This window comes from Nansenia antarctica (assembly GCF_963989245.1).
Source record: "Nansenia antarctica genome assembly, chromosome: 1".
Taxonomy (NCBI): Eukaryota; Metazoa; Chordata; class Actinopteri; order Argentiniformes; family Microstomatidae; genus Nansenia; species Nansenia antarctica.
In genome coordinates, this window is record NC_137674.1 from 16,316,490 (window position 1) to 16,338,627 (window position 22,138).

General features: G+C 49.4%; 2 protein-coding genes across 2 annotated transcripts; both read right to left on the reverse strand.

Annotated features, from left to right (window-relative positions):
- Positions 1 to 762: 762 nt before the first annotated feature.
- LOC308159270 (F-box only protein 47-like) lies at positions 763 to 5,012 on the reverse strand (the record flags this gene model as incomplete). The annotated part of the gene is made up of 10 exons (XM_080533028.1): positions 763 to 872; positions 1,052 to 1,202; positions 1,356 to 1,498; positions 2,438 to 2,578; positions 2,776 to 2,949; positions 3,112 to 3,220; positions 3,306 to 3,383; positions 3,549 to 3,625; positions 3,881 to 4,033; positions 4,832 to 5,012. The coding sequence occupies 10 exons, from the start codon at positions 5,010 to 5,012 to the stop codon at positions 763 to 765; spliced, it is 1,317 nt and encodes a 438-aa protein (XP_080389154.1).
- Positions 5,013 to 9,721: 4,709 nt separating this feature from the next.
- Positions 9,722 to 19,448, reverse strand: LOC308159370 (F-box only protein 47-like; the record flags this gene model as incomplete). The annotated part of the gene is made up of 10 exons (XM_080533143.1): positions 9,722 to 9,831; positions 10,010 to 10,181; positions 10,335 to 10,477; positions 11,418 to 11,549; positions 11,756 to 11,929; positions 12,098 to 12,206; positions 12,292 to 12,369; positions 12,535 to 12,611; positions 12,867 to 13,019; positions 19,241 to 19,448. The coding sequence occupies 10 exons, from the start codon at positions 19,446 to 19,448 to the stop codon at positions 9,722 to 9,724; spliced, it is 1,356 nt and encodes a 451-aa protein (XP_080389269.1).
- Between the last annotated feature and the right edge of the window lie 2,690 nt (positions 19,449 to 22,138).

A 22,138-nucleotide genomic window follows, 5' to 3' on the forward strand; every position in this document is an offset into this window, starting at 1 on the left:
GATGTTCTGTCTTTGATTGTAATCTTTGAGAATCATCGTTTTTTTTAATGTATTTTATATATTTATCTATATCTATCTATATATCTATATATCTATATCTATATCTATATATTTACAGTATACGTCTGTGTAAACTACTCTTCTGGATAGAGGTGTTCAACTTGTATTGTATTATGGTTATGTATTGATTATACTGTTGTTTCTGTATGAAATATAAAAACACATTTGCAGTATAAAGAGTTTATTCTGAATTGTCAATTATGTTAATAGACAGACCAATATACAATTTATTAGAAGTTTAAAGCAAGTCTCTGAGGCTACGTAAGTGGTCAGTCCTTTTGGTGATACAATAGAAACAATGCAATAGAAACAATGCAAATTGACTTGAGTAAATGCCATTTTAACACATTTGCCAATACAGAAGCTGACTGATTTAATATGAATAAATATCACAGCATATTTCATGGCATAAAAAACAAGCAGTGACAAATACAATTGAGAAAATGTTTGAGAAGGTAGAACTGTTTTCAACAGAATACATACAGTATATACAGGCCATGCCCACATTTGAAAGCACACGTAAGTGATTTTAGCAATGAATTCAATGCTGAGACCATGTTCACAATGGTCCATGTTCACAGTAAGTTGCTCAGCAGAACTTGACATCACACCTGGGGAATTGGCGTAGAAGGGAACAACTTAATATATAACAATAATAATAATAATAATAATATATAATATACACTACTCCTCTCCTCGATCTCACTCTTTTGTGAGGAACATGTAGAGAATCACAGTGTGGAAGTGAGCACTGGCGTTGAGGAGGCTGCAGATCTGGCTCTGGAAGATCTCAAAGTCTTCTTGATGGTTATCTGTGACAAGATCGTTGACAGTTAGAAATCCGCATATGTCTACTTATTTTTAACTGTTTTTCTATTAATGTGTTCCCAAATAATATGCCCTTAACTTTAAGATTATTTTAGTGCCACAAAGCTTGAAGGAATCTGGACCCTGATCTGATACGATGGTCTAAGTGCCTATAACAACTCACCAGCCACCATAATCTCCATGGCAACGTCTGAGAACATGTTTTCCACGGCCTGGATGAAGGACCACTTGTCAGCAGAGGAGGAGAACACCTCACACACCTGCTGCACCATCTTGACGGAACAGTTCATGCAGTACCCGTCCATCTCACACACCTGAGAGGGGTAACCAGAAATGTCAGTAGCTCAGGCCGGTTCAGGCAGTACCTTCCGTTAAGTGGGCACAAAATGGGGGAAATGTGTCTCTTAGGTTAAAAGATACCGGAACCCTAGAGCAGATAATAAAGTTATTTAGCAGCAGTGACTGACCAGTACGAGGTACACAATGAGTCGTGAGATCTCAAACAGGCGTCCATTGAGGGCCTTGCTGGCCAGCACGCTGTAGCACACGCTGTTCCCACACAGGAACAACAGACGAGCCACATTCTCCATGTGCCATGCCTGGGGAAGGACTGGAGGCCAACAGAACCAGCACAAAACAAAACAACTGTCATTCATACACACAGCATTCACACTTTACATTAACATTTTTGACATTTAGCAGACGCCTTTATCCAAAGCGACTTACAAGCGCAGTACATTTATCGCAGCCTGGTACACACATAAAGATAATCTGGCCGATTTTGGCCCAATTTCCCCCCTTCCGACCAAGGACAGCAAACGCCCGATTATCGGATGGCTCTAAAGATTATCCTACAAGATTATCCTGTGGTGTGAGGTGTGTTAAGAGTCAATTTCTCCCGACAATCTGCTCGGAAAATGGTCGGGCCGACGATCATAAATATTAGACGTGTTCAATATTTACGATCAAAAGTCTTCTTGTCTGTGGTCAAAACTGACAACTCCCAAGTCCGATTGTGACGTGGAATGGAATGTAGCCACTCAAGAAGCCAGCTGACTGACGCGTCTTCTTCTTTTCGTTCTTCTGCACTTTATTTTCCCTGTAGCACATGGCTGCCTCTACAGGTCAGTCAGGGTACTACTACCCTGTTCACGTGAGACTCCAGACTGTCGGAGGACAGATCTTTATGCATGTGGTTGTATATTGGAGCACACCACACACAATACGATCAAGACTGTTCAATCCATGATTTTTTATCTTCATGTGTGGGGTCTCTCTCAGATAATCAGAAAATCCTTATATGGGTACCAGGCTTAAGGTAAGTGAATCATCTATACATCAGTCATCATCGCACATGATGGTGCACTCACCATTTGCTTAGTGAAATCTATAATCCTATGGTAATGGTACATACTGTACGTGTGGACTGACCAGACATACAGTATATACAGTATACAGACAAAAGAGTGTAAAAGGTTTGTCTACCATTCCTGGGTGTGTAAAATATAATCATTTAAAGTTGCCAAGTCCTCTGGGCTACTGCAGTTACCTATGAGCTCCTCCAGGATGGCCATTATGGTGTCGGTGGTCCAATCTTTGGCTTCCAGGTCGCTGTGTAGCAGGATGAGAGCCTTGGCCAGGTCGGACTGGGCCACCCCAGCACGCAGCTGCTCCTGCCAGCCTAGCGAACCTGGAAAGAACATTCCCTTACACTACACATACACTTTGCCTTGCAACTCTGGCCAACCAAAAAACAAGCATTTCATTTGTTATTATTAACATTAGAATTTCACCATGTAATTACTAACAAGTGATTTATATACTGTACAAAAGTGCAACCAGTTTTTTTAAGGTAGAAACCGAGAAGGCCCATGTTGTCCCTCTCACCGTCTGGTAGCAGTGGTCCGTAGAGGATGAACAGCAGCCGGGCTTGGCTGACAATGGGCCATGGTTTCAGGATGCGGGTCAGCCAGAACAGAGTGTCCTTGCTGTTCTTCCAGGGGTCCAACAGAACCTGTCTGCAGAACAGACGGATCTGTTGCTCCAACAGCTGACATGAACCTGAGGGAGAAAAAAGACATACAGATCACTCACGTCTCTCACACTCTTTCAATTAGCCTTTTTGTCTGTCTCTCTCTCTCTCTCTCTCTCTCTCTCTCTCTCTCTCTCTCTCTCTCTCTCTCTCTCTCTCTCTCTCTCTCTCTTATAGGGACAGACACTCACCTGGCTTTCCTGTGACCACTGACATGATTTTCTGGGGTAGATTTGTGAAGTCGCACAGGAAGTTGAAAACTCTGGGCCACTCCAGCTCATCCCAGCCGGCTATCAATGTCTGTCAGTCAAACATTAACCATCTCAATACAGGATTCAGCCTTTGATATTAAATTGTCTGATGTTCTTTGTAACTAGGCTCTCACCTGTAGAAACGCTCCATAGCTGGAGAAGCCTTGGCATTGCACTGATTTAATGCACTCTTCCATCATGAAGCAAGGAACCTGAGTGGGAGGTAACAACTGTGTTAGTCTAAGTAAGGTTAACTAGAAAATAACAATCTATTCAATGTTGTCAACTGTTTGGTTTGTTTAGAAATGTGAGAATGTTTGTAGAGCACACACAGCTAAACATTGCCTCATCTGTCCTCCCTCACCTCTCTGTCTTACCTGTGAAAACTTGCTATATATGAACGTTAGCCTATCCTTTGTTGGCAGCAAGAGGGTACATCTCTTGAACAATAAACCTGAAACGATGAGCAAAAACCACAAGAATGTAACATAGTGACTATATTTGCCAACCAGGACCACTTGCTTTCCTCATCGGACCCCCTATGAAAGGAGATAGAAATAATACTTTGGTCTATCTACCTGATAAAGAATTACAGCAGAAATAATGTGGCTCTGAATATTAGTTTATTATAAACATGTGTGTTCTTGGCCAACCAACTAAGTAAAATAAAGGTAAATTAATCAAATAAAGCTGTTGAGGAGCCTCTCACCCAGCGATGTGTAGTGTTCTAGTGAGGACACCTCGGTGGAGTGATGACACCCCTGTACGATGATCCTCTTCCTCCAGGTCTGAGTGGAGACATAGCCCATGATGTAGCGACTGATGGCCTTGGACACCATGCTCAACACACTGATCTGCAACACTTTACCACAACAAACAACGAGGCAGGGAGAAACATCTCATTATAGTTTTTCTCAATTGCTAAAACACATTTCACAAAACTTTCCTCCATTTTCCCAAAACTCTAAACACAACACACTTTTCTAAAGCTACATAATCAAAACCACACTACAGAGGATCCATTACACACAACAATACTCACTGAAAACAATGTTCAGGGTGTGATGTTTATTTATTTATTTATTTATGGAACTATACCACACACACACACACACACACACACACACACACACACACACACACACACACACACACAATCATTTGCAACAAGTGTCTTAAATTTTGAGTCGTTATGTTTAATGAATGAAGCTAGGTGTGTTCATTGTGTTCAAATTTTGCTGACTGTGGCAAGCATTTTGCATCACATGAGCTTTAATTTGAGAATTTGAGCAGAGTTTTTTGCAACTTGTGTTTTAGCAAGACAAAATGTGTTTAGATTTAGGAGAAAAGGAGGATTGTGTTTTGTGAATTGTGTCTTCATGTGAAATGTGTTTATGGTTTTGGCAAATGGGAGCTAGTTTTATTAAATGTGTTTAGAGAACTGGTCATTTGGTTTAGAGAATTGGCTTTTGTGTTTTAGCAATTGGGAAAAACTGTAATTCAGATGCACGTCATTGGAGCTATACATATGTAAGACCATTAGTACCCTGCCCCTGGTAACGGTTTCAATCAGAATAGTTCAGTCTCATATTAAATATGTCTCATCTAAATAATCATAATTCACCCATCCTGAAAACTGTCCAAAGCAAACAGAACCCACCAGAGAGTCTGTCCAGGATCATGTCAAAGACCTCGGGGGCCAGCCGCTCAAAGAAACAGTCGCTGGCCCGAACCTGACGACTCTGACTGCGGGTCGTGATGGTCCTGACGGGACCGGCGTCTGGGGGATACGGCCGCCGTCTGCGGTGGGTCACCATGAATTTCCTTGTCACTTTCGCCATAATAACTGGAATACTGTCAAGCCTTTATTGTCCCACAGATAATCTAGAAGCGAAAGGAAATAGCTAGTTAGTTAAACATGGTGGTTAGCCACAAACTGAAAAGTTGCTGGCTAGGATAGCTGCATGAACTTACCTAGCTGAGGAGAATGGCACTTGTCAATAAACCTTTGAAATTGTTGCCTTACTGAGCTTTAAATGCTCCTTCACAAGCTGTTATGTGTTCTGGTAAATATTGACACCACTGACATGAGACAATATAATAATAAACTATAATATATCTAAACTAAAGTCACCGACAGTTTTACCTCAAACAGCGAGCTGCTATTGAGCTTGTGTGCTGCACAGTTCCTGCTCCCTCGCGAGGACACTCGCTGAACAACAAGGGGTGCGTTCGTAAATACGCTCAGGAAATCTGATCAGCACTCATGGAATGCCTGTTGTCCAATCAAATTACTTGGTCCGTTTATGACGTTGAACCCAGTGTGCGTTCCGGCGCTCTCAGAGCAAATGTACGAACGCACCCAAGGAGCGCTACCGCGAAATACGATCAGCTCGCGCCGTCATCTCGAATGAATGAATGGTCTTTATTGTCATTAATATAGTACAGGTACCATACAACGAAATTTGGGAGGGGGGGGCTCCCCTGGTGCTAGGAAAAAAAACTAAAAACAAGAAGGGAAAGGGAAAGGAGCTGCTTTACATAAATAAAGGCTATGTACACTATCCACTATACTATACTATACAAATAAAACACTGTGCTGTACTCTATGCTATGCTATACCTATTCTAACATTTCCTATCTCTGAACCTTATGTACCCGAGGGTTGTCATATTGCACATAGTGTTATTGCACATTCATTTAAAGTGTCGCAGTTTGCAGGTTTGAAATGTTCATAGTTGTGTTTCAGTATTGCACTTGATTTCAATCTAGTAGCTGCCATCAAATTATCTAGATTGTCCAGGGCATAGAACCTAGGTCTTTGCTGTGTTCAGGGCCTGAATGGCCCTGGGGTAGAAGCTGAGCTTCAGTCTGTTTGTCCTTGCGAACATGGTCCTGAACCGCCTGTCCGAGGGCAGCCGAGCAAAGTGTTCGTACCCAGGGTGGGATGGGTCTCTGGAGATCTTGGAGGCCTTCCTGAAGCAGCGTGTGTTTTACAGCTCTTCCAGAGAGGGGAGGGGGGCGCCGGTGATCTTCTGGGCCGATCTCACGACTCTCTGTAGCGCATTCCTCTCTGCGGCTGTGCAGCTGGAGAACCACACGCAGATGCAGTAGGTGAGGATGCTCTCCACTGCGCAGCGGTAGAAGGTCACAAGCATCTCCTGTCCGATGTGGTTTTTCCTGAGGACTCTCAGGAAGTAGAGCCGCTGTTGTGCCTTCTTGATGATGGCTGCTGTGTTGGTCTTCCAGGACAGGTCATCCTGTATGTGCACCCCCAGGAATCGGAGGGTTGAGACTCTCTCCACGCTCTCTCCATCGACGATCAGGGGCTGGACCTCAGATTTTTTCCTCCTGAAGTCCACAATGATTTCCTGGGTCTTTGACTGGTTCAGCAGCAGGTTGTTAACCTTGCACAGCTTGCCCAGCTGCTCCACCTCATCCCTGTACGCCGCCTCGTCACCCCCCGAGATGCAGCCCACCACGGTGGTGTCGTCTGCAAACTTTACGATGGAGTTGCTGGGGTGGACGGGGGTGAAGTCGTAGGTGTAGAGGTTGTAGAGGATGGGGCTTAGCACGCAGCCCTGGGGGGACCCAGTGCTGAGTCTGAGGGCTGTGGAGGTGTGGGAGCCCACCCGCACCCTCTGGGGGCGGTCAGACAGGAAGTCCTTGATCCATGCACATATAGAGTGTGATAGTCCCAGGTCTAGTAGTTTGGTCACTAGCCTGTCTGGAAGGATGGTGTTGAAGGCAGAGCTGAAGTCCACAAAGAGCAGTCTCGCGTAGCTGTTTCCCCTCTCCAGGTGGGATAGAGTGGAGTGGAGAGTCGTCGCGATGGCGTCCTCTGTGGACCTGTGGGCTCTGTAGGCGAACTGGTATGGATCCAGGTTGGGCGGGAGGCGTGTGACTATGTGGGCCCGGACTAGTTTCTCGAAGCACTTCATGATGATTGGTGTGAGTGCCACCGGGCGGTAGTCGTTTAGGCAGCTCACCGTGCTTTTCTTCGGGACTGGGATGATAGTTGAGGTTTTCAGGCAGGGTGGGATGGTGGCCTGGGACAGGGACTGGTTGAAGATGTTGGTGAAAACCCCGGCCAGCTGGTCGGCGCAGTCCCTCAGCACCCGTCCCAGGACGCCATCCGGCCCTGAGGCTTTCCTGGGGTCCACCGCCTTCAGCACGCATCTCACTTCATGCTCTGTGAGGGTGAGGCTGCTGAGAGCTGGAGAGAGTGGTGTTTGTGTTGTGGTTACCTCCGTTCGCCCCTCGTCGAACCGGGCGTAGAAGGAGTTCAGCTTTTCCGCCAGCAGGGGGTCGTCCTCCGCGGCTGTGAGCCTGTTGGCTCTGAAGTTTGTCATGTGCTGAACCCCCTGCCACACCCGCCTGGAGTCGTTGCTCAGGAAGCATTCCTCAATCTTCTCTCTGTGGTCTGCCTTGGCCTCCCGGATGCCACGCTTTAGGTTAGCCCTGGTGGTGCTGTACAGCAGTGTGTCCTTCGCTGAGAAGGCGTTGTCCCTCTCCTTGAGCAGTTTTTGGACCTTCACAGTCATCCATGGCTTCGTGTTGGGGTAGACCCGGACACGTTTGTCCACGGTGGCTGAGTTGGTGCAGTTCACTATGTGGTTCAGAACCGACGACGTGAACTGTTCCAGGTCCTCATGCTCATATTCCTGCCATGAGGTGTCATTCAGGCAGATCTGCATATGATACGATAGTTCCGACTTCGAGCCCAGGGCTGTGGGCCCCACATGACTCTGGGCCCTAATGCAGCTGCATTGCCTGCATAGTAGTAGTTATACCACTGATGGAAAGCACATGCTTGTAGTTCTAGTGAACAAGCGATGTTATTTGTCTGTCTGTCAAATTAAAGTAGTGCACTCAATTCAGAATGTTGAGTTTGCTCAACTAGTCAAAAAAGTCTCTAGCTTTTGCAACCTCTTCATATACTATGCATGCTATATACTTATTAACAATTCATCACATTGGCAAATGCATCATCTATGCCCATTGAAAAAAAATATTCATTATTCTACCGTATGTAACACTCATTTAGGGACACAGCAAGTCTGCAACTTGACTGGAAGGGGTCCCACTCTCTGTGGATGGCCTGAAGCCACAGATCTACTGTCCTTTGCTCTTTGGGGAAGTAAAGAAAATCGTAAACTGGGACTTTTTAAAATATATTTGACGTACAAAATACTACGCAGCAGCTTTTAGGCATGGTGACACTAGCTTTTCCAATAAGGTCTTATGGTTTGTTTGATGTGTTGGGTTGCTTCTTTGTTCTGCTTTTATTTTATTTTGTTATTCTATATTATCTGTAACAGTTACAGTTTAATTAATACAACCCAACATGTCTTGTTTGTTTGCTTTGATTTATTTTTTAACCAGTTGTCCTTTTTTATTGTTTACTGTTTGTATGCTTTGTGAAGGAAACAACCAAAAGCTATAATTGCAAAGGATGGGCATAGTAGATCTGAAATCTGATTCGCTTGCATATAGCTGTGTATTCAGTTTATGAGTGGTTACATTTCTCCAGCCTAATCTCTCTGCTGTTTACCAAAGAAAGTGTTGGAGTGATTGCTTTCTTGCATTCCCCAATAGACTAAGTGAGTGCAGAATATGTTTGTGCTATTTTGATAACTTAAACCACCTCAAGTGTCAGTTTAAAATTAAATCCTAATTTAAGTTATTATAGACATTTAATCAGAGATTAAATGAATGTTTAAATTAATCCTGGTCAGTCTAAAACTAGGTTTAAAGTTGGGTACAAAAGGATTAATGGATACAACTTGATTTGTGAATCCTTGTTGGTGCCACCCGACCTGAAAGTTGCTCAATGCTAACGTCTTCTTGATGCTAACGATGCTTAGGTCTCTGTTTACATGGATCCATTCTTGTACTGTACCTACCATGGGTCGGTCTGGTGGTTGAAGTCATAGATACAAATACATTAAAGGACATCAAGACCACAATGCATGTGTTTAATCTGAATACATATTTATTAGATAAATATTAGAATGTCACATCATCTAACTACATACAATTTAGCAAGACTAAAAATCACAATTTGTTCTTCTGACCTGTTTAGAATATGAAATGGTTGTACATAGTGTACACAACAAGACTGCCACTTCATGGGGCAATCACTTTAGATTGTACCTTTATAGTATGTTTTGCCAAATTTTTTGTAAAAACTGTACATTCGCCAAAATTGTACAAACTTTAAATTTGGTAACAATGTTTAGGACCCATTCAAGGTCCCATGTCCCCTTTGCCCCAATTATTTATACCTTAAAATGGCCTTTATTATTTGTATTTGTTGAACCTTCATAAAGTACACAGGTAATAGAGAAATACACAGAAGTTTAATATTACACAAAGCAAAACAAATGTGTCTTTTTTTCCCCATTCTACCCCCGTACGTACGGAGAGGTAGATAAAGTATTTTACATTAATTGAACAGGCGCGGTCAAAACACAGACTCGTTTTCCCAAATCAAAGTCTCTTCTGACAGGAGCTGTAAGCTATATATACACTACTCCTCTCCTCGATCTCACTCTTTTGTGAGGAACATGTCGAGAATCACAGTGTGGAAGTGAGCACTGGCGTTGAGGAGGCTGCAGATCTGGCTCTGGAAGATCTCAAAGTCTTCTTGATGGTTATCTGTGACAAGATCGTTGACAGTTAGAAATCCGCATATGTCTACTTATTTTAACTGTTTTTCTATTAATGTGTTCCCAAATAATATGCCCTTAACTTTAAGATTATTTTAGTGCTACAAAGCTTGAAGGAATCTGGACCCTGATCTGATACGATAGTCTAAGTGCCTATAACAACTCACCAGCCACCATAATGGTCACCAGCCACCATACCATCTCCATGGCAACGTCTGAGAACATGTTTTCCACGGCCTGGATGAAGGACCACTTGTCAGCAGAGGAGGAGAACACCTCACACACCTGCTGCACCATCTTGACGGACCAGTTCATGGAGTACCCGTCCTTCTCACACACCTGAGAGGGGTAACCAGAAATGTCAGTAGCTCAGGCCGGTTCAGGCAGTACCTTCCGTTAAGTGGGCACAAAATGGGGGAAATGTGTCTCTTAGGTTAAAAGATACCGGAACCCTAGAGCAGATAATAAAGTTATTTAGCAGCAGTGACTGACCAGTACGAGGTACACAATGAGTCGTGAGCTCTCAAACAGGCGTCCATTGAGGGCCTTGCTGGCCAGCACGCTGTAGCACACGCTGTTCCCACACAGGAACAACAGACGAGCCACATTCTCCATGTGCCATGCCTGGGGAAGGACTGGAGGCCAACAGAACCAGCACAAAACAAAACAACTGTCATTCATACACACAGCATTCACACTTTACATTAACATTTTTGACATTTAGCAGACGCCTTTATCCAAAGCGACTTACAAGCGCAGTACATTTATCGCAGCCCGGTACACACATAAAGATAATCTGGCCGATTTTGGCCCAATTTCCCCCCTTCCGACCAAGGACAGCAAACGCCCGATTATCGGATGGCTCTAAAGATTATCCTACAAGATTATCCTGTGGTGTGAGGTGTGTTAAGAGTCAATTTCTCCCGACAATCTGCTTGGAAAATGGTCGGGGCCGACGATCATAAATATTAGACGTGTTCAATATTTACGATCAAAAGTCTTCTTGTCTGTGGTCAAAACTGACAACTCCCAAGTCCGATTGTGACGTGGAATGGAATGTAGCCACTCAAGAAGCCAGCTGACTGACGCGTCTTCTTCTTTTCGTTCTTCTGCACTTTATTTTCCCTGTAGCACATGGCTGCCTCTACAGGTCAGTCAGGGTACTACTACCCTGTTCACGCGAGACTCCAGACTGTCGGAGGACAGATCTTTATGCATGTGGTTGTATATTGGAGCACACCACACACAATACGATCAAGACTGTTCAATCCATGATTTTTTATCTTCATGTGTGGGGTCTCTCTCAGATAATCAGAAAATCCTTATATGTGTACCAGGCTTAAGGTAAGTGAATCATCTATACATCAGTCATCATCGCACATGATGGTGCACTCACCATTTGCTTAGTGAAATCTATAATCCTATGGTAATGGTACATACTGTACGTGTGGACTGACCAGACATACAGTATATACAGTATACAGACAAAAGAGTGTAAAAGGTTTGTCTACCATTCCTGGGTGTGTAAAATATAATCATTCAAAGTTGCCAAGTCCTCTGGGCTACTGCAGTTACCTATGAGCTCCTCCAGGATGGCCATTATGGTGTCGGTGGTCCAATCTTTGGCTTCCAGGTCGCTGTGTAGCAGGATGAGAGCCTTGGCCAGGTCGGACTGGGCCACCCCAGCACGCAGCTGCTCCTGCCAGCCTAGCGAACCTGGAAAGAACATTCCCTTACACTACACATACACTTTGCCTTGCAACTCTGGCCAACCAAAAAACAAGCATTTCATTTGTTATTATTAACATTAGAATTTCACCATGTAATTACTAACAAGTGATTTATATACTGTACAAAAGTGCAACCAGTTTTTTTAAGGTAGAAACCGAGAAGGCCCATGTTGTCCCTCTCACCGTCTGGTAGCAGTGGTCCGTAGAGGATGAACAGCAGCCGGGCTTGGCTGACAATGGGCCAGGGTTTCAGGATGCGGGTCAGCCAGAACAGAGTGTCCTTGCTGTTCTTCCAGGGGTCCAACAGAACCTGTCTGCAGAACAGACGGATCTGTTGCTCCAACAGCTGACATGAACCTGAGGGAGAAAAAAGACATACGGATCACTCACGTCTCTCACACTCTTTCAATTAGCCTTTTTGTCTGTCTGTCTCTCTCTCTCTCTCTCTCTCTCTCTCTCTCTCTCTCTCTCTCTCTCTCTCTCTCTCTCTCTCTCTCTCTCTCTCTTATAGGGACAGACACTCACCTGGCTTTCCTGTGACCACTGACATGATTTTCTGGGGTAGATTTGTGAAGTCGCACAGGAAGTTGAAAACTCTGGGCCACTCCAGCTCATCCCAGCCGGCTATCAATGTCTGTCAGTCAAACATTAACCATCTCAATACAGGATTCAGCCTTTGATATTAAATTGTCTGATGTTCTTTGTAACTAGGCTCTCACCTGTAGAAACGCTCCATAGCTGGAGAAGCCTTGGCATTGCACTGATTTAATGCACTCTTCCATCATGAAGCAAGGAACCTGAGTGGGAGGTAACAACTGTGTTAGTCTAAGTAAGGTTAACTAGAAAATAACAATCTATTCAATGTTGTCAACTGTTTGGTTTGTTTAGAAATGTGAGAATGTTTGTAGAGCACACACAGCTAAACATTGCCTCATCTGTCCTCCCTCACCTCTCTGTCTTACCTGTGAAAACTTGCTATATATGAACGTTAGCCTATCCTTTGTTGGCAGCAAGAGGGTACATCTCTTGAACAATAAACCTGAAACGATGAGCAAAAACCACAAGAATGTAACATAGTGACTATATTTGCCAACCAGGACCACTTGCTTTCCTCATCGGACCCCCTATGAAAGGAGATAGAAATAATACTTTGGTCTATCTACCTGATAAAGAATTACAGCAGAAATAATGTGGCTCTGAATATTAGTTTATTATAAACATGTGTGTTCTTGGCCAACCAACTAAGTAAAATAAAGGTAAATTAATCAAATAAAGCTGTTGAGGAGCCTCTCACCCAGCGATGTGTAGTGTTCTAGTGAGGACACCTCGGTGGAGTGATGACACCCCTGTACGATGATCCTCTTCCTCCAGGTCTGAGTGGAGACATAGCCCATGATGTAGCGACTGATGGCCTTGGACACCATGCTCAACACACTGATCTGCAACACTTTACCACAACAAACAACGAGGCAGGGAGAAACATCTCATTATAGCTTTTCTCAATTGCTAAAACACATTTCACAAAACTTTCCTCCATTTTCACAAAACTCTAAACACAACACACTTTTCTAAAGCTACATAATCAAAACTACACTACAGAGGATCCATTACACACAACAATACTCACTGAAAACAATGTTCAGGGTGTGATGTTTATTTATTTATTTATGGAACTATACCACACACACACACACACACACACACACACACACACACACACCACAATCATTTGCAACAAGTGTCTTAAATTTTGAGTCGTTATGTTTAATGAATGAAGCTAGGTGTGTTCATTGTGTTCAACATTTTGCTGACTGTGGCAAGCATTTTGCATCACATGAGCTTTAATTTGAGAATTTGAGCAGAGTTTTTTGCAACTTGTGTTTTAGCAAGACAAAATGTGTTTAGATTTATGAGAAAAGGTGTTACGGCTGGGCCGTCACACACGCCCTCCCCCGCCCCCACAACCCGAGCACAGCGTGCTCTCCGCCGCAGGTGAAGCTCGTTCCCGGTGATTGGAGGGTTATCCAGCCACAGTCAAACCCACACACCTGTCTCCACTCCCCAATCAACCCTCTGGCTACATCTACCCTGGACTCCCTTCAATCATCGTCAGTTCTTCCCTAAGAATGACCTGGCAAGTATCCGCTGTGATTAGTTCTGAACTTTGCTCTTGTGCCTATTCTTATGATTCGTTGATATCTTGTGTACTGGCCTACCGTGGAGACTTACCCTGCTTTCCTGTTCCTCCACAGCCTATGCCAACCACTACCGCCATCCCGCCAGGTTGAAACCCCCAGCCCGCCAGGCTGAAACCTCCGGACTCATCATCTGTGTTTCCACCCACCTGCACTGTAAATAAATACCCTACGGGGCTAACACTATATTCTGCCTCCGGTGTCGTGTCCTTGAGCTCCCTCGCCCCCGTGTCATAACAGAAGAACTGACCATGCAATTGGGCTCAGACGACACGAAGGACCGGACACCATCTCCCACCCCTGGATCCGGCCCGACGGCTATCCAGATCCTCACGGAACACACTCACCTCCTCCAGGCGGCCGCTACAGCGTGCCAGGCCCTGAACACTCGCCTGACAACCCAGGAGGCTAACCAGGAGCACCGCGCCACCCAGATGCAGCACCTCATCTCTACGACCCAAGCGCTTACAGCACAGGTGGCCGCGCTCGCAGCCTTTGCCCCCCCCCCTGCTCTCCCTGACCCTGCCCAGCTACCGGCACCACCTACTGGACAGCCACGGGAGCCCCACCTAGCCAGCCCCCGCCCCTTCGACGGAGCCTTCGCCCAGTTCCGAGGCTTCATCCTCCAGTGCGAGTTGGTGTTCTCGCATCAGCCCAGCCAGTTCTGGTCGCCGGCAGCCCGGGTGGCGTTCATCACCAACCTCACCACCGGCGACGCCCTGAATTGGGTCCAGGCCACCCTCTGCGCCCGCCCTGACCTGTTCGGTGACTACGCTACCTTCCTCACGGAGTTCAAGAGGGTTTTCGACCACCCCACTGCCGGACAGGAGGTCGGGGCGCGACTGATGTCACTCCACCAGGGGAACCGGACCGCGGCGGCCTACTCTACCGAGTTTCGCACCCTGGCAGCCGGAAGCGGATGGAATGACAGGGCACTGCGATCTGCTTTCCGCCAGGGGCTGAGTGAGGCCATCAAGGACGAGCTCGTCCGGGACAGACCCGCCGCCCTGGACGAACTAGTGGCCCTAGCCATCGACGTTGACGAGCGCTCCCGGGAGCGTCGGAGAGAGAGAGGGCGCTACCAGACCAGCTCGCCACGCCCCCAGGACCCTATCGTCACAGCCAACCCCTCCTCCGCACGGGAGTCGACCTACACCCCATGCACTGGCGAGGAGCCGATGCAGCTTGGTCGAGCCCGCCTCACCACGGCGGAGAAGGAGAGGAGAAGGGCCCAGGGACTGTGCCTCTACTGTGGAGAGAAGGGACACCTCCGTGACACCTGCCCGTCCCTATCAAAAGGGCAGGCTCACCCGAAGGGGGAATCCGGGTGAGCCGTGCCTCTCAATCCCCACCTACCACCAGCCCAGCCAGGTTCTCTGTCACCCTCTCCTGGCAGGGGCAGAACCTCACGGTCGAGGCCATTATTGACTCGGGAGCAGACGAGAACTTTATGGACGCCCAGCTGGCCCGCTCAGCTGCCGTTCCCCTCGTTGCCCTCGAGACCCCCCTCTCCGTCTCAGCCCTAGACGGACACAGCCTGGGGCCTCTCACCCACCGCTCTACACCCCTCTCCTTAACCGTCTCGGGGAACCATGTGGAGGAGATCCGGTTTTACATCCTCAAGACCCCCCAGTCCCCGCTCATCCTGGGACGACCGTGGCTCGAGCTCCACATTCCCCATGTCAGCTATGGTGAGGGACGTATCCTGAGCTGGAGTACCGCATGCTACGCCCGGTGCCTCCGTGCCGCCCATACCCCCACATCGCCTCTGCGACCGCCTCCGGCTCCCCCTGACCTCTCCTCCATCCCAGAGGTCTACCACGACCTCGGAGAGGCCTTCAGCAAGGAGCGTGCTCGCACCCTGCCGCCTCACCGGCCCTACGACTGTGCCGTCGAGCTCCGCCCTGGCAACAAACTTCCGGTCAGTCGCCTCTACAACCTTGCCCCCCCGGAGAAGGCAGCCATGGACACCTACATCTCCGACTGTCTGGCTGAGGGGCTCATCCGTCCATCACACTCCCCGGTGGCAGCGGGGTTTTTCTTCGTGAAGAAGAAGGATGGAACCCTCAGGCCATGCATTGACTACCGTGAGCTCAATGCCATCACCGTCCGGAACACCTATCCTCTCCCCCTCATGAGCTCCAACTTTGAGCCCCTCCTTGGGGCCACCATCTTCACTAAGCTGGACCTCCGGAACGCCTACCATCTGGTCCGGATTCGTGAGGGTGACGAGTGGAAGACGGCGTTCAAGACCCCCCGTGGCCACTATGAGTACCTGGTCATGCCCTTTGGTCTCACTAACGCCCCCTCCGTCTTTCAGGCCCTCATGAACGACGTCCTCAGGGACATGCTGGACATCTTTGTCGTCCTCTACCTGGATGACATCCTAGTATTCTCCAGGAACCCTGAGGAGCATGTCCAACATGTCCGCCTAGTCCTCCAGCGCCTACTGGAGAATCGCCTTTTTATTAAGGCTGAGAAGTGCTCGTTCCACACTCACTCGGTGGAATTCCTGGGGCTCATCGTGGAGGGTGGGTTGACTCGCCCTGACCCCAAGAAGACTCGGGCCGTCGTCGAGTGGGGCCAACCTACCACCCGGAAACAGCTGCAGTCATTTCTCGGCTTTGCCAACTTCTACCGGCGATTCATCCGGGACTTCAGCCGGGTAGCCGCCCCCCTCACTGCCCTCACCTCCCCCCTGCGCCAGTTCACGTGGACACCAGCAGCCAGCGCTGCCTTCAGTGACCTGAAGAGGCTCTTCACCTCGGCGCCGGTCCTAATCAACCCAGACCCCTCTAGGCCCTTCATTGTGGAAGTGGACGCCTCAGACACGGGCGTCGGTGGCGTGCTCTCTCAACGATCGGAGGACCAGACCGTGCACCCCTGCGCCTTCTACTCCCGCCGTTATACCTCCGCCGAGGCCAACTACGACATCGGGAACCGCGAGCTACTGGCGGTGGTGGAGGCGTTCCACGAGTGGCGGCACTGGCTGGAGGGCGCAGAGCACCCCTTCACCGTCTGGTCGGACCACAAGAACCTAACCTACATCAAGTCGGCCAGGCGGTTGAACTCCCGTCAGGCACGCTGGGCCCTGTTCCTCGGGCGGTTTAACTTCCACCTCACGTTCCGTCCGGGCTCCCTGAACGCCAAGGCTGACTCCCTTTCTCGGCTCCATGCCGCAGAGGAGGAACCCACCACTCCTGACACCATCGTTCCATCCTCCCGGGTCGTTGGAGTGGTCACCCTGGAGATCGAGGCGGTGGTCAGAGCTGCACAGCGCACCCAGCCAGATCCCCGACCGGGGTCCCCCGGCCGTCTCTTCGTCCCGGACGCCGTCAGAACCAAGGTGATGCAGTGGGGCCACGCCAGCCGCTTCGCCTGCCATCCTGGGGCCCTACGCACACTGTCCTTCCTGCGCCGGCGGTTCTGGTGGTCCACCATGGCCGCGAACGTCAGGGAGTTCGTCTCGGCCTGCCCTACCTGCGCTCGCAGCAAGGCATCCCACCGGCCGCCTTCAGGACTGCTGCGGCCTCTACCCGTGCCCGGTCGACCGTGGTCCCACCTCGCCATGGACTTCGTGACCGGCCTTCCCCCGTCCCTAGGCAACACGGTCATCCTCACCATCGTGGACCGCTTCTCCAAGTCCGTGCGGTTGGTAGCTCTGGCAAAGCTACCGACCTCGGCGGAGACGGCGGAGCTACTCACCACCCACGTCTTCCGGCTTTACGGGCTTCCCCAGGATGTGGTTTCCGACCGTGGCCCCCAGTTCACATCCAAGGTGTGGCAGGCCTTCTGTTCGGGGATTGGGGCCACGACCAGCCTCTCCTCCGGCTACCATCCCCAGACCAATGGGCAGGCGGAGAGAGCCAACCAGAGCCTGGAGTCGGCACTCCGCTGCATGTCCTCCCTCCATCCATCCTCCTGGAGCAAGGACCTACCCTGGGTGGAGTACTCCCTGAACGCCATGGTGAATGAAGCCACCGGCCGGTCCCCCTTCGAGTGCTCCTTGGGGTACCAGCCACCCCTGCTTTCTACCCAGGAGGGCGAAGCTTCGGTACCATCAGTCCAGGCACACCTCCTTCGCTGTCGTCGGGTCTGGACCTCCGTACGCTCGGCCTTGCTTCGGGCCACCGCCCGAACTACCCGAAGCGCCAACCGTCGTCGCACTCCAGCTCCGGTGTACCAGGTGGGCCAGAGGGTCTGGCTCTCCACGGCGGATCTCCCCCTCAATGTCCCCTCCCGGAAGTTGGCGTCGAGGTACATCGGCCCCTACGTCATCGACCGGGTCATCAACCCCGCTGCCATCCGGCTGGTCCTCCCTCACTCCCTCCGTCGGATCCACCCGGTGTTCCACGTCTCCCGGGTTAAGCCCCATGTCGCCAGCGACCTGATGCCACCAGCCCCTGCACCGCCCCCTCCTCAGTTGGTGGATGGCCACCCCCAGTGGGCGGTAAGGAGGCTCCTCAGGGCTCGTCGCTGTGGCCGGGGTTTCCAGTACCTGGTGGACTGGGAAGGATATGGCCCAGAGGAACGGAGCTGGATTCCCCGGTCCCAGATCATGTCCCCAGTCCTCCTCAGGGACTTCTATCGGGCCCACCCGGAGGCTCCGGGCCGGTCGCCAGGAGGCTCCCCCTCGGGGGGGGGTCCTGTTACGGCTGGGCCGTCACACACGCCCTCCCCCGCCCCCACAACCCGAGCACAGCGTGCTCTCCGCCGCAGGTGAAGCTCGTTCCCGGTGATTGGAGGGTTATCCAGCCACAGTCAAACCCACACACCTGTCTCCACTCCCCAATCAACCCTCTGGCTACATCTACCCTGGACTCCCTTCAATCATCGTCAGTTCTTCCCTAAGAATGACCTGGCAAGTATCCGCTGTGATTAGTTCTGAACTTTGCTCTTGTGCCTATTCTTATGATTCGTTGATATCTTGTGTACTGGCCTACCGTGGAGACTTACCCTGCTTTCCTGTTCCTCCACAGCCTATGCCAACCACTACCGCCATCCCGCCAGGTTGAAACCCCCAGCCCGCCAGGCTGAAACCTCCGGACTCATCATCTGTGTTTCCACCCACCTGCACTGTAAATAAATACCCTACGGGGCTAACACTATATTCTGCCTCCGGTGTCGTGTCCTTGAGCTCCCTCGCCCCCGTGTCATAACAAAAGGAGGATTGTGTTTTGTGAATTGTGTCTTCATGTGAAATGTGTTTATGGTTTTGGCAAATGGGAGCTAGTTTTATTAAATGTGTTTAGAGAACTGGTCATTTGGTTTAGAGAATTGGCTTTTGTGTTTTAGCAATTGGGAAAAACTGTCATTCAGATGCACGTCATTGGAGCTATACATATGTAAGACCATTTAGTACCCTGCCCCTGGTAACGGCTTCAATCAGAATAGTTCAGCCTCATAGACATGTCTCATCTAAATAATCATAATTCACCCATCCTGAAAAATGTCCAAAGCAAACAGAACCCACCAGAGAGTCTGTCCAGGATCATGTCAAAGACCTCGGGGGCCAGCCGCTCAAAGAAACAGTCGCTGGCCCGAACCTGACGACTCTGACTGCGGGTCGTGATGGTCCTGACGGGATACGGCCGGCGTCTGCGGTGATACTTACCGGCGTCTGGGGGATACGTCCGCCGTCTGCGGTGGGTCACCGTGAATTTCCTTGTCACTTTCGCCATAATAACTGGAATACTGTCAAGCCTTTATTGTCCCACAGATAATCTAGAAGCGAAAGGAAATAGCTAGTTAGTTAAACATGGTGGTTAGCCACAAACTGAAAAGTTGCTGGCTAGGCTAGCTGCATGAACTTACCTAGCTGAGGAGAATGGCAATTGTCAATAAACCTTTGGCACATGGCAAATTGTTGCCTTACTGAGCTTTAAATGCTCCTTCACAAGCTGTTATGTGTTCTGGTAAATATTGACACCACTGACATGAGACAATATAATAATAAACTATAATATATCTAAACTAAAGTCACCGACAGTTTTACCTCAGCCAGCGAGCTGCTATTGAGCTTGTGTGCTGCACAGTTCCTGCTCCCTCGCGAGGACACTCGCTGAACAACAAGGGGTGCGTTCGTAAATACGCTCTGGAAATCTGATCAGCACTCATGGAATGCCTGTTGTTCAATCAAATTACTTGGTCCGTTTATGACGTTGAACCCAGTGTGCGTTCCGGCGCTCTCAGAGCAAATGTACGAACGCACCCAAGGAGCGCTACCGCGCCGTCATCTCGAATGAATGAATGGTCTTTATTGTCATTAATATAGTACAGGTACCATACAACGAAATTTGGGAGGGGGGGGGGCTCCCCTGGTGCTAGGAAAAAAAACTAAAAACAAGAAGGGAAAGGAGCTGGTTTACATAAATAAAGGCTATGTACACTATCCACTATACTATACTATACAAATAGAACACTGTGCTGTACTCTATGCTATGCTATACCAATTCTAACATTTCCTATCTCTGAACCTTATGTACCCGAGGGTTGTCATATTGCACATAGTGTTATTGCACATTCATTTAAAGTGTCGCAGTTTGCAGGTTTGAAATGTTCATAGTTGTGTTTCAGTATTGCACTTGATTTCAATCTAGTAGCTGCCATCAAATTATCTAGATTGTCCAGGGCATAGAACCTAGGTCTTTGCTGTGTTCAGGGCCTGAATGGCCCTGGGGTAGAAGCTGAGCTTCAGTCTGTTTGTCCTTGCGAACATGGTCCTGAACCGCCTGTCCGAGGGCAGCCGAGCAAAGTGTTCGTACCCAGGGTGGGATGGATCTCTGGAGATCTTGGAGGCCTTCCTGAGGCAGCGTGTGTTGTACAGCTCTTCCAGAGAGGGGAGGGGGGCGCCGGTGATCTTCTGGGCCGATCTCACTACTCTCTGTAGCGCATTCCTCTCTGCGGCTGTGCAGCTGGAGAACCACACGCAGATGCAGTAGGTGAGGATGCTCTCCACTGTGCAGCGGTAGAAGGTCACAAGCATATCCTGTCCGATGTGGTTTTTCCTGAGGACTCTCAGGAAGTAGAGCCGCTGTTGTGCCTTCTTGATGATGGCTGCTGTGTTGGTCTTCCAGGACAGGTCATCCTGTATGTGCACCCCCAGGAATCGGAGGGTTGAGACTCTCTCCTCGCTCCCTCCATCGACGAGCAGGGGCTGGACCTCAGATTTTTTCCTCCTGAAGTCCACAATGATTTCCTGGGTCTTTGACTGGTTCAGCAGCAGGTTGTTAACCTTGCACAGCTTGCCCAGCTTCTCCACCTCATCCCTGTACGCAGCCCACCACGGTGGTGTCGTCTGCAAACTTTACGATGGAGTTGCTGGGGTGGACTGGGGTGAAGTCGTAGGTGTAGAGGTTGTAGAGGATGGGGCTTAGCACGCAGCCCTGGGGGGACCCAGTGCTGAGTCTGAGGGCTGTGGAGGTGTGGGAGCCCACCCGCACCCTCTGGGGGCGGTCAGACAGGAAGTCCTTGATCCATGCACATATAGAGTGTGATAGTCCCAGGTCTAGTAGTTTGGTCACTAGCCTGTCTGGAAGGATGGTGTTGAAGGCAGAGCTGAAGTCCACAAAGAGCAGTCTCGCGTAGCTGTTTCCCCTCTCCAGGTGGGATAGAGTGGAGTGGAGAGTCGTCGCGATGGCGTCCTCTGTGGACCTGTGGGCTCTGTAGGCGAACTGGTATGATCCAGGTTGGGCGGGAGTCGTGTGACTATGTGGGCCCGGACTAGTTTCTCGAAGCACTTCATGATGATTGGTGTGAGTGCCACCGGGCGGTAGTCGTTTAGGCAGCTCACCGTGCTTTTCTTCGGGACTGGGATGATAGTTGAGGTTTTCAGGCAGGGTGGGATGGTGGCCTGGGACAGGGACTGGTTGAAGATGTTGGTGAAAACCCCGGCCAGCTGGTCGGCGCAGTCCCTCAGCACCCGTCCCAGGACGCCATCCGGCCCTGAGGCTTTCCTGGGGTCCACCGCCTTCAGCACGCGTCTCACTTCATGCTCTGTGAGGGTGAGGCTGCTGAGAGCTGGAGAGAGTGGTGTTTGTGTTGTGGTTACCTCCGTTCGCCCCTCGTCGAACCGGGCGTAGAAGGAGTTCAGCTTTTCCGCCAGCAGGGGGTCGTCCTCCGCGGCTGTGAGCCTGTTGGCTCTGAAGTTTGTCATGTGCTGAACCCCCTGCCACACCCGCCTGGAGTCGTTGCTCAGGAAGCATTCCTCAATCTTCTCTCTGTGGTCTGCCTTGGCCTCCCGGATGCCACGCTTTAGGTTAGCCCTGGTGGTGCTGTACAGCAGTGTGTCCTTCGCTGAGAAGGCGTTGTCCCTCTCCTTGAGCAGTTTTTGGACCTTCACAGTCATCCATGGCTTCGTGTTGGGGTAGAC